Raw genomic sequence first — 13,690 nt, 5'->3', positions numbered from 1 at the left:
GCGTGGTTTGCTGTGAGGGGATGTATTGAGTTAACTTCTGCTTTGACTCAGACAGTTGAGTCCCATGGACTGTGACTGCAGTGCTGTTCTGATCCTGTAGATTCATGTCTAAGTTGCTTTGTTTCTCATGTATTTGCCTCTTCAAGCTGTGAGGAAAAAAAAAAAAATCCTTGGGCTCCTCTGTCCTCCTCTGTCTTCTGCATATATTTGTTTTTGAAGTGGTAACACTTCTTAGGTGCCTGTTCATTTGGCAGGCATGCAGTAGCTGGAATGAAAACTCAGCTGCACGTAAGAAATTCCTACCGTGGAAAGTCTTTGCCATACTGCAAGTGGTCACCAGACTAACAGCATCTGAGGGCAGCTCTGCTTGGATGGTGAGGCCAGAAGGAAGAAAGCAGTAAGACCACCACAGGAATTTGACCTAGTTAAAAAAAAAAAAAAAAATCTTATTTTGGAAAGCTTTGGGACTGCTTATGTTAAACAGGCCTGGTGTTGAAGCTTCTCTGATATCTTCACACAGTTTTATTTACTGCTCAAAATAAAGCAAGTGGTAGTTCTTGACTGGTACTGTTAATGTATATACTGTATATCAAGTTTATTGCAAAGTCTGTTAGTAAGCTCCTAGCCTAGTTTTTAATCTGCAGATAATCTTACTCTCATTTATATGTTTGGGCTGTATTACTTTGCCCAGCGTAGGCACAGCCGTTGGAATCCATCCAGTTCACCTAACAAGTTTCATTAAAGAAAATTACCCTTGTAATAAAAATTACTCAGTGTGACAAGATTCCATAATATAATTTTTTAAAGCCTCGTAAAATTTTGTAGCAGTTAATGCAACTTGTTTGGGTTTTTTTGAGGATTTCTTTTAAAAGCAAAAATTGACTTAATTGTGACAATATTTGTTATAAGAATGGAATAACTATTTTCCATCTGGGCATATAGAGGCCAGGCTGGGCATCAGGAATAACACAGGGATAAGGAAATAAGACAACCTTGTCTTTGAAAAGTATGGTTTATTGTGCTTTGTATGTTGTTTGTGACCTAGCTTGAAAGTCTGTGCCTGTTTAGTAAGGGAAAGTAGATACAGTAAAGTCTGCTCACTTGCAGTTCATGAAACATAAGTCTTAACCTTATAAAATGCAGTGACCAAGAGTTGATTTTTCTGTAGCAATTGAGAGCAGCTTATCAGAGTGTCATCCCTCCTGGCTACAAGGACAGCACTTGGTATGTGTGTCCCCTGGGTGCTGATGGAGTACCTATAGCTTTTCCCTGCTCCTTCCAGCCATCAGACACATAGAAGATTCCTATATGAGATATTTTTTACCAGTGTGGCAAGATACTCGCTGCACGTATGAAATGCTTTGGTATTTTTTTACTATGGAAACATAGTAAAGAAGTACTAAAGAACCAAACGCAGCATTTGGGATTGAAATAGGGAGTCAGTGGATTAGAGTTTCTGCTGTCGTTTTGCAGAGTACTCACCTGAGAAAACTATGGCTCCTATGCCTTCTTTTCTCCTGTTACACTATAAAAATGAGGAAATCTCTTGGGTTTTAACTGCTTGATCACTGATAGATATAAATCAACCTGGCTTCAGTTACTCTGTAGCAGAGCAGCCATCATCATCATCACTATAAATATGGCTGAGTCCAGTGACTCTGTTACTGTGTGAGACCAGATCCAAAACCATGCTAGTGTTTCTTGGTGGCAGGCTCGGCTGTGCCATGCTCATACTCCTGGAGGAATCAGTTAAGCTGCCTTCAGGGCTCACCACAGATGAAACTGCACAGCAAACCAGGGCAGTTCAGAAACCTATATGATGTCAAAATGTAGAATGACCAGCACACAGGTGGAAGACAAACTTCTGGGATCTTTCAGTCTTGTTTTCTTGTTTCTGTCAAAATAAAGACTTGCAGAAGGTCTGTATTTATTTTTCTGTAGTTCTGGAGTTTTGGATTTTAAGACTTCCCAGTGCTTTGTAGGTGTGGTTTAGATAACATAAATATTGTGGGGTCTGATCTTGCAAATGCTACAGTATCTGTGGCTGCTTTTAAGGGAATGGGACCCAGAGCTTCTGTGTGATGGTTACTTCCTTCGTTGTAATGAGCAGCACCAGCCTCTCTCATGTTTAGCTTGTCTTGGGTAGATTAAGGTATACCTCCTGTCTTGGGGTTAGCTGATTTATGCTTGAAGTGAGGATTGTTTGTTCTCTTTTCTGATGAACTAACCTTTTGTGATAAACTAACAATGGCAAGGGATGAGCTATGATGTTAAACAGTGGTGGTGGCTTTTTTTTTCTATTTAAGACTACCCACTACTTCAGGAGGAAGGCAGGTTCGCTAATAATTTATCTAATCTCTATGGAAGGCCCTTATTTGAAAAATCTGTACTTGAGTGGACATTTCTGGTTGCTTCAGAAGAGACTTGAAAAGGGTGAGGGAAAAACATGCTAGACAGCAAGTAGCACTAAGGATTCTATTGAGCAGGAAAACCTATGTGGATATTGTGGGACAATTAGACTGGTCAGGCAAAACACTAAAAAGCATTTGTGAGTAAAAAATCCTAGGGAATGTTAAATAAAGCTGTGAAAAGGGCAAAGAGCTTTCTAGGAATACCTCAAAAGCAAAGAAATTGATTTTGGGTGGTCTTTGAAGGAAGGCAGGTGGTGGCTGGTTCAAAGAGAAGGTGCAGAATGTGTGTTAGTCATACGGATTTTGCCCATTTTTTTCCTCTGGTAGCTAAAACCCTGAAACGCAATTGCTGGGTCAACACCATGGGGGACAGCTCATAACTTAGTTGAGTTTATTTGCCTCTTTGCTCTTTTTAGAGAGCAAAGAATAGCCTCTTTGCTATTCCAGTACCCAGCTTCCCTGGTGCTCTGTTCAGGGGCTCTTGCGCACTGTCTGCCTTTTCAGCCCCAGCCTTTCATGCCTGCTTTGGAAGCCAAGGAAGACTCTGCTATAGGGAATGGACTGGATGTGTTCCCTATAGTCAAGGCAAATAACCCTGCAAGGTTATTTGTGTTTGAATGATTGCCTCTACTCAAGTTTTATTGTGTGAGATTTTAAGGTTAGTTAATTGTTTAGATTTTACAAACTAGCCATTGCCTAGTGAGGCTTGTTTCCTTGATCGGTTGCTGATGGCAGTGGATAGTATGGTGCATTAATGAACAGTCCCTGGCACACTGTGAATGGAGTTTGCTGTCAAACAGTCAAAACTTCAGATGCCTAAAGATCAACCCATTAGTGATTAGGCCAGCATCAGCTCTTAGCCTATTTTTAGGTTGTTCTTTTGTACTTCGCTCTTCAATGTAAAGACAGCTGTGTGCCCCTCACTCTTTATGTAGACCAAGCTTTTTATTTCCACATCTAAACAAGCTCTCCATTGTTTGATCACTCAGTAATCTTTTTCTGCAGCTCTCCTGTTTGAATTCTTATTAATCGTGGTGACTACAAGCATCTGTGCTAATTCAGATGTGGCTCTAGTCTATATTCAGTAGCGTAAATATTTCCATATTTAAATGCAAATATCTCCTCTGATAGATGTTTAAGGTAGCCAATCCAAATATATACAGCAGCTCTGCTGCCTTGCTGGCTTGAAGGGATGTCTGACTAGGCTTTTTGCTGTTTTTTATTTATGCATGAGAGAATGGTCATGTTATGTGTTTTGAAGAAACCAAACGCAACATAAATGCATTTAGTGCAGTTTACTTCTGAAAGTAAATTGTCCTGTGTCTCTTCTAAGGTACATTGGTTTTCCACAAGTGTCCAAGAATCCCTGCTCAGATAAAGTTCTCCCAAAGGTCTGCCAGCTAGCTTTTTATTCCTTTTCCTCTTCCTCTGCTGCTTTGTTTCTCATTCTGTCTTCCTTCATTTCCTCCTAGTTCCTCTTTTTTTTGCTTCTAAGGTTTTGAAATATCTTCAGAAGTCTTGATTAAGCAGTTATGTTTAAACCCTGGCTTTAAAAGAAATTATTCTTACTTCCTTTTTCCTGTTATTGCATTTGTGAACTGTTCAGGACACACTTCCAAAGACATCTCCTTCTTGTAAAGAAGGAATTGCGTTTTTAAGAAATTAGTTGCTACAGTGTTTAAATTCTCATTTTCATACAGAACACCTGAAGAAACGCCTGGAAGATTATATGGCCCAGTTCCCAAATGTAAGAATCCTCCGAACCAAAAAGAGGGAAGGGCTGATAAGAACTCGAATGCTGGGGGCCTCCGTGGCAATAGGGGATGTCATCACCTTCTTGGATTCCCATTGCGAGGCCAACGTGAACTGGCTGCCACCTCTGTTAGGTAAGTGTGTGGTGCTGCGCACGGCTGAAGGGCTGGCAACAGGTGTTGGCGTTGAATTTGTTTTGTTTCCACCTGCTGCTTTACCCTCATGCTGTAAGGGGACAAAAGGAAGTTGAAATGTCTAAAAAGAAAAACAAGCAAACAAAACACAAAAACCCCCATCAACATCCAACCACAAGACTCGGGTAAATTGCTGGCAACTTGTAGCCTGTAATACAAGATATTTTTTTTCTGTTCTAGTCCTGCACTGTACAATAACCCTATCATATGCTTTGCTTAATTAAAGAACAGAGATCATATTCTTCTGTTTCCTACTAAATGAAATCTTAAATAATTTACAGCTTGCTAGAAGAGTAAACTATTGCATGGTCATTCAGCAGCTTGCAGAGAGGAATGGCTTTATGTTACAGAAAAGCTATTTACATACTGGTTTTAAGTAGCTTTTAGGGCTTCTTTTATCCTATATAACTGTATTTAACTTCATAGTCTGCAAGCCTGTGGAAAATACTTCTTGTGAATGACAGCTGCTGGTATGTATTTGTAGAGCACGTGCAGTCCTTTCCAAGGCAGTGCTTCATCTTTAAGGAGGCGCCAGTTTTACAGAGTCAGTTCTTTTCAGGGGTGACTAACTGAAAGGACAGTGCCTTCAGTTTCTGGTACCTGTATGCCTCTGGTCAGTACCAAACTCCTTTGCAACCCTATTGCAAGTGACCTGTCAAAGCACTCTCTGAGATGCAATTTTGTCAAATAAACTGTGGCAATCGTAGTCAAGTGGGGACTTAAGAAAAATTAGTCAGGTTTGTCAGCAGGATTGTTGGATGGTAATACTGTTGCTTTCACTACAGTTTGTATCTGGTAATAGTGTAAAACGTTTTCAGCTTTATGAGCTGAGGGAGGGAGGACAGAATTAGTTCACATGCCATTTAAATGAGAACATGTAGAGTATGCTTTAATTTTAAAGCATAGAAAGGATTTCTGTTAGATGTGCACTGGAAGTTGAGACATCGTTTGTCGCCTCTGCTCTGGAAGTTAACTTCAACAAGAGACCGTCTCACTAATAAAGTATTTAAGAAGTTCCAGATGTTTATGCAGGAATTAATCCTGTCTTGTATTATTTGGTTGGAAGAAAAGGTTGAGGGGAGGAGGTACGCTTGCATTTCTTGAGCCTGCTGAGAGTAGTTATGCCATTAGTCTGAATTGCTTCCTGCCAGATTCTGGCATAGTAATTAAAGCGAGGTGGTACAATGGGTTATTGCCCTGGCTTTGAATCAGAGCAGAAAGGGTTCACATCCCGGTCACTCGTTAAATTGAGGACTGTTCACTAAGTACAAGATTGTCTGTTGGTTTAGGTATCTGTGGTGGTGTGGCTCTGTCTTTCTATTCTGCTTCTGGGTGATGGTCACTATAGCATGAGTGCCTCGTGTTTTTATCTCAAGGGTTCTAGCTTGAATATCTCAGTTATTGCAGAAATACCAGATAAATTGATATAAATTGGAGCATCCACCCAAAAGAGAACGAATGGGAAGAAAGCTGTGTCGTTCGTTCTCGGACAACTTCATATTTTGATGCTCTTTGCTATAATTTCATGGTCGAAGGAACCAACTGGTGCAGGTTTTCTAACATGTTTCTCCAATCTTCAGATCGCATTGCCCGAAACCGCAAGACTATCGTTTGCCCCATGATTGATGTTATTGATCATGACCACTTTGGATATGAGACTCAGGCTGGAGACGCAATGCGAGGTGCATTTGACTGGGAGATGTATTACAAGAGGATCCCTATTCCTCCTGAGTTACAGAAACTTGATCCCAGTGATCCCTTTGAGTAAGTTACTGAAATGCTAAGAGCTGGCTAACAAAGTAACACCCTGTTACAGGGTTGCTTTACACCTCAGTGTAGTAAAAGTCAGAAGCTGGTGTTAAGCTACTTGGTTTTTGGCAGCTGTTTGCTTTGTTGGTTTAAAAGAAATGCATTGTTTAGTAGCTGTGAACACTTTCTTTTTCATTGCTATTTTTTGCCACCTTAATTCCCGCAGAAGTTAACATTTCATTTAAAACTGTAATGTGTAGCATTTAATGTGGTCATTTATTACTGAGATCTTTCAAACATAACTTAGTATCCCTAATGCTCTGCCAAAAACAACAAACCAATGGCAGCTTATATATCATTCCCAGGTGGGGGAAGAAGAAAACCTAGCAGAATAATTACAGCAATTTTGATGATTGCAGTGCATTGCAGAAGTAAATCTGTGATCAAGTTATGTTCTGCTGTTACTGTGCTTGCCAACATTGAGACAGTTCTGCTGTCCTTTATACTTCTGCAACGTTCAGAGGAAACACCAACAAAACACTTTTTGAGGTCAAGCTCAAGGACTTGATCGTACTGCTGAGACAGAATATCACATGTACAGCACATGGGTCCCTCTGGGAGAAGTTATGTCCTGTCACTTAGTGGTGAATGCTTTTGCCTGTTTGGAGGAGAGACACCAACTAGTTCTGAAGGGAGCCTAGTCTTGTCCTCCTCATTTGAATGTGGGAAATTAGTAGATAATGCAGAAATAATTGTTTGATGCTCTGACAGGGCTGCGGAGGCACTGGGAATACTGGGTGATGAAAAGAATATTTGTCAAATCTTGCTTTGTTTTTTAAATGTTTAGATAGAGATCTGTATCTTTGAATATGTTTGTAATATGGAGTCTGGTTTTTCCTTAAGGTCTCCTGTAATGGCTGGAGGACTCTTTGCAGTCGATAGAAAGTGGTTCTGGGAGCTGGGAGGGTATGATGCAGGTCTGGAGATATGGGGAGGAGAGCAGTATGAAATATCCTTTAAGGTGAGCTATGTTCTCTGGAAATTACTTTTGTTTTGAAAAGTAAGAATTGTGCTGAGGCACAGAATGTGAATGATGTATCTTGTCCTTGCTTTTGCGTATGACTAAAGGTGAAAGAGCTGGGAGTAGTAAGATAGTACACAGAAGAAACAGCGATGATGTGACCAGTCATTTGTGAGGGTCAGTTTTGGAGCATGATTAGCTGGGCTGTCCCCTGTTCTGTGGTCACAGCTTCAGATGCATGCGCGCTTCCCAGCAAGGGTAAGTCAGCTTGTGTGGAGCTCTCTCTGACTGTTGGGCTTCTTAGTACTCACTCTGGCAAGATGAGGAAATAATCTCCTTGTGGGAAGAAGGATTCAGGCAGCTCAGTGTTTGCCCAGTTGAGTACTTCAGTCGTGAGCTTCAGTTCCCAGAGAGGGGAGTAACTTACTGTCTATAGTCAATCCATCTGACTCCTGGCTGCAAAGAACTGAGGCTATTAATTACCCTGTAAGAAATCCTCAACAATTGGAATAATAACGCTGTTTCTGGCAATGACTTCAGATCATTATCTGCCTGGCTTGGGGACAGTTCTGTTACTTACTGATTGACCAAACTGTTCAGTTGAGGGTTTTAAAATAAGAGTTAGCCAGCTGACCAGAAATGCATACCAATAGTAACGAGTCACTGTGACCCACAAAGACCGCTGGTACCTGTGTAGCCTTGGAATATGGCAATCTGAAACCATTCTAGGAAACCCACTGGAGTGTCCTGGACTGCTGAAGGCAGGTGGTGAGCCTTCACTTCAGTGGTGGGAATCATTTCCATAGCCTGGAGCGAATTGAGTAAAGATTTCTACATTAAACTCTGTTTGGGCCACTGTGGTTTCTCTTTCAGGGGTTGAATGTATAATAGGTGTCTGGATGCCACTGAACTAAGCTGGTTGACCTCAGTGCAGGGCTAGAAGATGGTAGCGATGCTAAGGCAGTACACAGTTTAGCTTCAGCAGCAAAAAATCCTTGTGTCTCCACTGCCAAACAAGCCGTGGCTGATCTCTTACAAAACAGATTCCTAAATCTCAGTGCCTCTGTGTAATTCAAAGGCAGATCAAACTATATTCAGACTATATTGTTTTTAAGACAACGTATTTCCTTCCAAAGTTTGCTCACAAAAAACCCTGAGTGATGAAGTCACATTGGAGGTCCCATGTCTTCTGTAATGGTAGCGGGAAGGGAGGGACGGGGCGCACCCTGTTTGGAGATGATATTACGGTTAGAGCCATTTATTCTTTGTGTTGCGTGTAATGAAATTGTGTAACAATATCATTCTCTGCAGGAAGGGGCAGTGGCAGTATTCACCCTCTTCTCCTTGGCCCTTTTCGAAAATGCTGGTTTCCAAGAGTGATGACAGTGGCTGGGCAAGCCCTTTGTCTCTAATGCCACAGCAAACAGTCACACTGCTTGATCTGCAGGAAATAAGACTACTTCATTCATCTGTTTGCTTATCCTCTCTGAAACACGCTGTGTTTTATTTCAGTCCAGAGATGGTAATTTATGGAAGGATAAATTTGCTTTAATTAATCTCTGCAAAGACCCCCTTTTTTCTTTCATTATGCAACAGAAAAATGAAGTTTTAACTGAAAGAGGCTCAGTGTATTTTCAGAAATTAAGATAAATTGATACATTCATCTGTGGCTGATAGATTTAATAATTCTGCTGGAATTGCAAGAATAGAAGGTTTGTTCATAGAATTTATGAAGCTATGACATTTCCTGGCGAGCTTAGAGCTACGTTTTTACCTTTAGAAGCAGACTGAGATTTTGTAGTTAAGGGGGAACTGACAAATAATTTAAAGCTCTGGGTTTAGACGTGGGGTACCTGCTTTCACATTATTTATTATCTAATGGGAATTCAGATTCTAAGTGTGCCAAATTTACAGCCTGGCTTTAATAAAGAATCCATTCCTGTGCCTGGGAGTTGTGGGTGCAGGTACTCTTTTGTACTGCTGGTTTTTGATCCATTGCATCAGATCTGGCCTTCTCGAGCCTCAACAGGAGTAGATTTTTTTTTTTTTTTTTTCTTTAAGCATATTCTTTTTTTGGCCATGTATGGAGTGTGCTTTACAAGGTTTTTTTGTCTTTATTTTAAAATCCAGAGCTCTGTTGCTGAGAGACTGGAAATAAACAAGTTTATTTAGGAGCCTCTTGCCTTTCTGTTTTGAGATCATATGTATTTCTGTCATCAGCTGGCTCTGCTTCCTTCTGAGAAGAAATTTTCAGGCTGAAGGCAAGCCAACAGAGAAACCATCAGTGTTTAGCACCTCAGAAAGCATTTAGCCAGAGGATGGTTCAAACTCTCTATTAATAGAAGCCTTGTTCCTTGTATGAAATGTGTACACCAAGCATCACTAGAAAACAGTGTGCTGGAGGGACAAAAAAATTTAGGTGAACTTTAAATTAGAAACAGACTTTCTAACCCTAACTGCTCGCTTGTAGTTTTCTGGGTCTTCTTAATCTCTTAAAACAGAAATTTCTAGATTAGAAATGAAGGAGTCTATCAATTCCATATTCAAGCAGAAAACACGTGCTGCTTCTTTCTCTTGACCTGTGTACATCCAGAATAGCTCAGTGCCTATAACCCAGTACTTCTGCAGGTCAGGGGTCTTCCTACTTCAGGTCATCATCAGATGCAACAGAAAGACTGCAGTCTTGAATTTTAGTTGCAGGCCTTACACTTGTTCAAATGAGCCTCAGTTTTTAGTGAACCCTGCTTGCAGAATGCTCCAGGCAAATGGCTCTGCGGGTCTGTGTGCTGTAAGAACCATTCTCCTCCATCTGTGTGGGTTACCAGATGCTGACCTTTGAGTACATTCTTGTATTTTGGAGAAGGGGTGAGCAAGCATGCACAGCTGCTTCTGTGTGACACTTGTTACCTTTCTTTTTTGCTGCCCCTAACTCTACAGCCATAATCTGTTCAGTGGACTTCACTGAGATTTTTATTTTTTGCTTTTTGGGAGTCAGTTCCATACCTCTCATCTCTTACAGTTTTTCCTGGTCTTTTGTATCTTTCTGCAATGATGTGAACAAAATTGAATACTTTACCCAAAGTGACAATGTATCTTTTCTCTTCTAAACACAACTTAATAGCTCTGATTTTTCTGAATGCTCCTGCATACTCAACAATACCTACATTCTGCTGCCTAAGTAACCACTTCATTTTCTCTGAGATTAATGTATTTAATTCAGAGTGGTTGGTATACATGAAGTAACCGTTCCTTTCTGCAAACGCTACTTTGTGCAGCAATTATCTACACTCAGTTTTATTTGCGACCATGTTACCTCTTTTCCAGTGTTCTTGTGGCTTTTATTCTGTTTGTCTTACGTAATCTTCACTAAAGTGCTCCATGCTTCTTTTCCATAAATATATAGTCTCTGATTTTTTGGGTATGGGGAAAAGAAGAGGAAAACGTGATGTCTCTGACTTGTATAGATAGGCATAAATATAGATGTACTTTGTACCTCAGATCTTGAGTGGTATGGTGGTTCTCTCAATCTTTTAACTGTACATTGTACTTCAGGAGCAAAGAATGAGAATCCAGAATGTCCCTCGCTAGGTGGTAGAACATTTCAGTTTTATAAATGTTTGTCTTGTACTTTAGAGATTGTAAAGCCTTCATAGAATTCAAAGGGCTTGGTGCAAACAAGCCACATGGACAGTTGCCCAGAAAAGAATATTTAAGGGGAAGGCAGAATAGATGGGCAGTACTCATGGTCTTCACTCCTTGCTTCAGCAATAGGAAATGTCCACTGCGCTTATTCTGAGGATCATAGATCATTGCATTTTCCCAGAACCTTTTCCCAAAGCATCAACATGGATTGCTTGTCCAAATTTCCATAGCATAAAATGTTGCAAGTTTTCCAACAAATCCAAGTGCTCCATAGCTTCTGTTCGCATATCTGATGCATGCATCTCCTTTGCCTCAAGTCAGCAGCACATTTCTGATTCATGTTTTGCCACTGGCCTCCTGGCAGGTGCGTAGTTAGGGTGCAGCTGCCAAGGGATCACTTCTGACAGCATTTCTAGTTGTGTCGCTGAAGTCAGTGCTGATTGTGAGCCTCCGCTGCTTATTCCAGGCACATACTCACACCACTTTCCAGCAGCTCACGTTTGCCCACACTGAAACAGGCCAGGCATTCTGCTGCTTTTTTTGTGTTGGTTTTTTTTTTAAGCCAGCACATGCTGCTTAATTCTAAGGCTCTCAGCTGCAGTACAGGGTGGCTTCTTTCTCCCTTCCTATCTGGAGATGCAGAGATCAGTTTCAGGCCATTGACTTGAATTTTTGGCCTCTGTTCACCCATGTACTTGGTTCAGGTTCCAGAGTAGCCTCCCACCAAGCAGCAGCGGGGAAGTGGACCCCTCCACTCTCTGAAATGTGATTATTGAAAAGTGCTATCATTACTCTAAAATGCTCCAGACGGTAAGGAGGGGCCATGCTGGTGCATGTTGTGTGAGAGAAGGCGTTGTGCAAACACACAGATCCCAGTGCCTTTTGAGCTACCTTAATCTTTTATAGAGCAGTAAGTCCCAGCTGCAAGAGCAGCTGATGCTTACAATGCAGAGGATTATGATTTTCCTGAATTATTGGTTGCCCTTGCTTTCATCCTCTCGCCTACCTTGTTATGCATAGAACCCCCTTGACTTACCCACTGTGTCCTTGTCTTCCCACCCTTCACTGTGTGCTCAGACAACCAGCCAGCTTCTCTCCACTGGCCTATCCTGTGGTCTTTATTTCTGTTGTGACTTGCAGAAGCAGCTTTCTTTTCAAGGCTTGACTCTTTCCTTTGTGTGTTTTCCCTCTCTTGGGAAGCATTGGCTCATCATGGTGCAGTCTTTGGAAACCATAAACCTTGTATACCCAGATAATTTGTGTTCGCACACCAACTGCGGTATTGTATTGTGTGTTTGAGAGGAGAGGTTCAGCTGTCTTATGTGACATTGTTTTCTGAAATAGCAGAAAGGGAATTGGATCAGCATAACATTCCCATGTAGAGAATAGGTGGCATATTACCTTGTGCTTTCATAGCACACTAGCTGAGTCAAAGGCTCTTGAGTCGCTTTATGAATATGGAGTTACAGCTCTCCAGACCACTGAGAAGATGGAAATAATGTCACCGGTGTTGTTATTTTACTTCCCTTGTATATGGTTTTATTATTAGGGTGAGATTGTGACCTTAGAAAAATCTGTTGCAGTATGCCCATTGACCTCAGTGTAGCAAGTTTTTCTCTTAATTCTGGCACATCTGTCAGCTGCTAGATTCCTAGCTCAAAATGTGGATTGGTAGAATTGTGCCTGAGGAGGAAGAAAAATTTCCTGTTCTCTCCTAATGAGACCTGATTGGATCATTGTATAAAGCACTGTCTGCCTGACCAGCTTTAATTCTTGTTCCTACAGCATTCTAGTAAATGGCTGATTGAAATTAAGTGTGTCAAGTTCAGGCTCTGATGTTTATTGTCATGTCAGCCAGGGAGATGAGGCACCATCTCCCCCTTCTGTAAAACAAGAAGAAGAAACTGCCCCCCCTGGCCTAAGGAGAACGCAGTAAGTGACAGTGTTACGGTGAAGGCACAAGGCGCTGCCCCACAGAACAGCGCTGTTTCAGCAGCAGTGTAAGTTCTGGAGTGTCATGCCTGTGAACTCTCCCTGTGTTTAAAAACAACCAGATATCACTGAGTGGAAGCATTCTCTCAGCTAGCACACAGCTATTTTGGGTTTGCTTCACTTGCAGTTATTCCTTGACAGACCCTTGGATGTGATTCCCCTGACCTTTAACTCTAGCTTTCTAATGCTTTTGTAAGCTGTATTTTACCAATGCATGTCACGCTCTTTCCCTCTCCCCCTTCTTCCAGTTTTATAGATAAGGACTGGTAATTGTCTTTATGGAGGTTGTAATGAGTTCTGTCACCACACAAAGCAGCTCACTAATAAAATAAATCAAAGCAGCAATGAATGAATGGAAAGCATGCTTTTAAAATTAGATTTGTACTGCAAGTGCCATGCTGTCACTTGCAGCATGAGACAATGTTAAAAAGGCACTGAGTTGGCAAAGTACCTTGAAAGGGTCACTGAGCTCTGCTAGCAGGAATTAGGAAGCTTTCCATTACCTCCATGCAGCACTGGTAATTGCAGCATCATTTGGGGGTAAATATTTTAAAGCATGGTTAGGAAAACAGCACATAAAACTGATCTTAGATTTTACTTGCTCAGTAACTCAGTTGAGTAGCTTTTCTTATATCATTACATGTGTTTATGTAACGTTGTCTTCTGTGCCTGGAGTCTTGTACCAGCTTGGAGCTCTTGGCCCAACGTATCCTCAGTTCTGTCTAGCTTCCGATACGCTCTGCCTCTCCAGCGTACCGCTCAGTAGATAAGTGCTGCCTGTGTTACTGCTTCACAAGATCTGCAGTGCAAAGACAGTGCTCTCCTCTCTAGCTGCCTACTGACTGCAGGGCTCTGTTTCTCCTGTTACTTAGGGAAGCCGTGTTTTCAGATGTGTATTCAGCCTGACTGAAAGCCTTTCCGTAGAGATG

General features: G+C 41.4%; 1 protein-coding gene across 3 annotated transcripts in view; it reads left to right on the top strand.

The window, feature by feature from the left end:
• GALNT10 (polypeptide N-acetylgalactosaminyltransferase 10) overlaps positions 1–13,690 on the top strand; it is an 85,506-nt gene that overhangs the window by 63,387 nt on the left and 8,429 nt on the right. For all 3 annotated transcript variants that reach the window (XM_074915788.1, XM_074915787.1, XM_074915786.1), the window contains 3 exons: positions 4,112–4,297; positions 5,938–6,121; positions 7,010–7,127. In XM_074915788.1, the coding sequence (XP_074771889.1) occupies positions 4,112–4,297; positions 5,938–6,121; positions 7,010–7,127 (488 nt within the window). The remainder of the gene's footprint in view (positions 1–4,111; positions 4,298–5,937; positions 6,122–7,009; positions 7,128–13,690) is intronic.

This window comes from Athene noctua, chromosome 12, assembly GCF_965140245.1.
Source record: "Athene noctua chromosome 12, bAthNoc1.hap1.1, whole genome shotgun sequence".
Classification (NCBI taxonomy): domain Eukaryota; kingdom Metazoa; phylum Chordata; class Aves; order Strigiformes; family Strigidae; genus Athene; species Athene noctua.
This window is presented reverse-complemented; position numbering and strand designations above follow the sequence as displayed.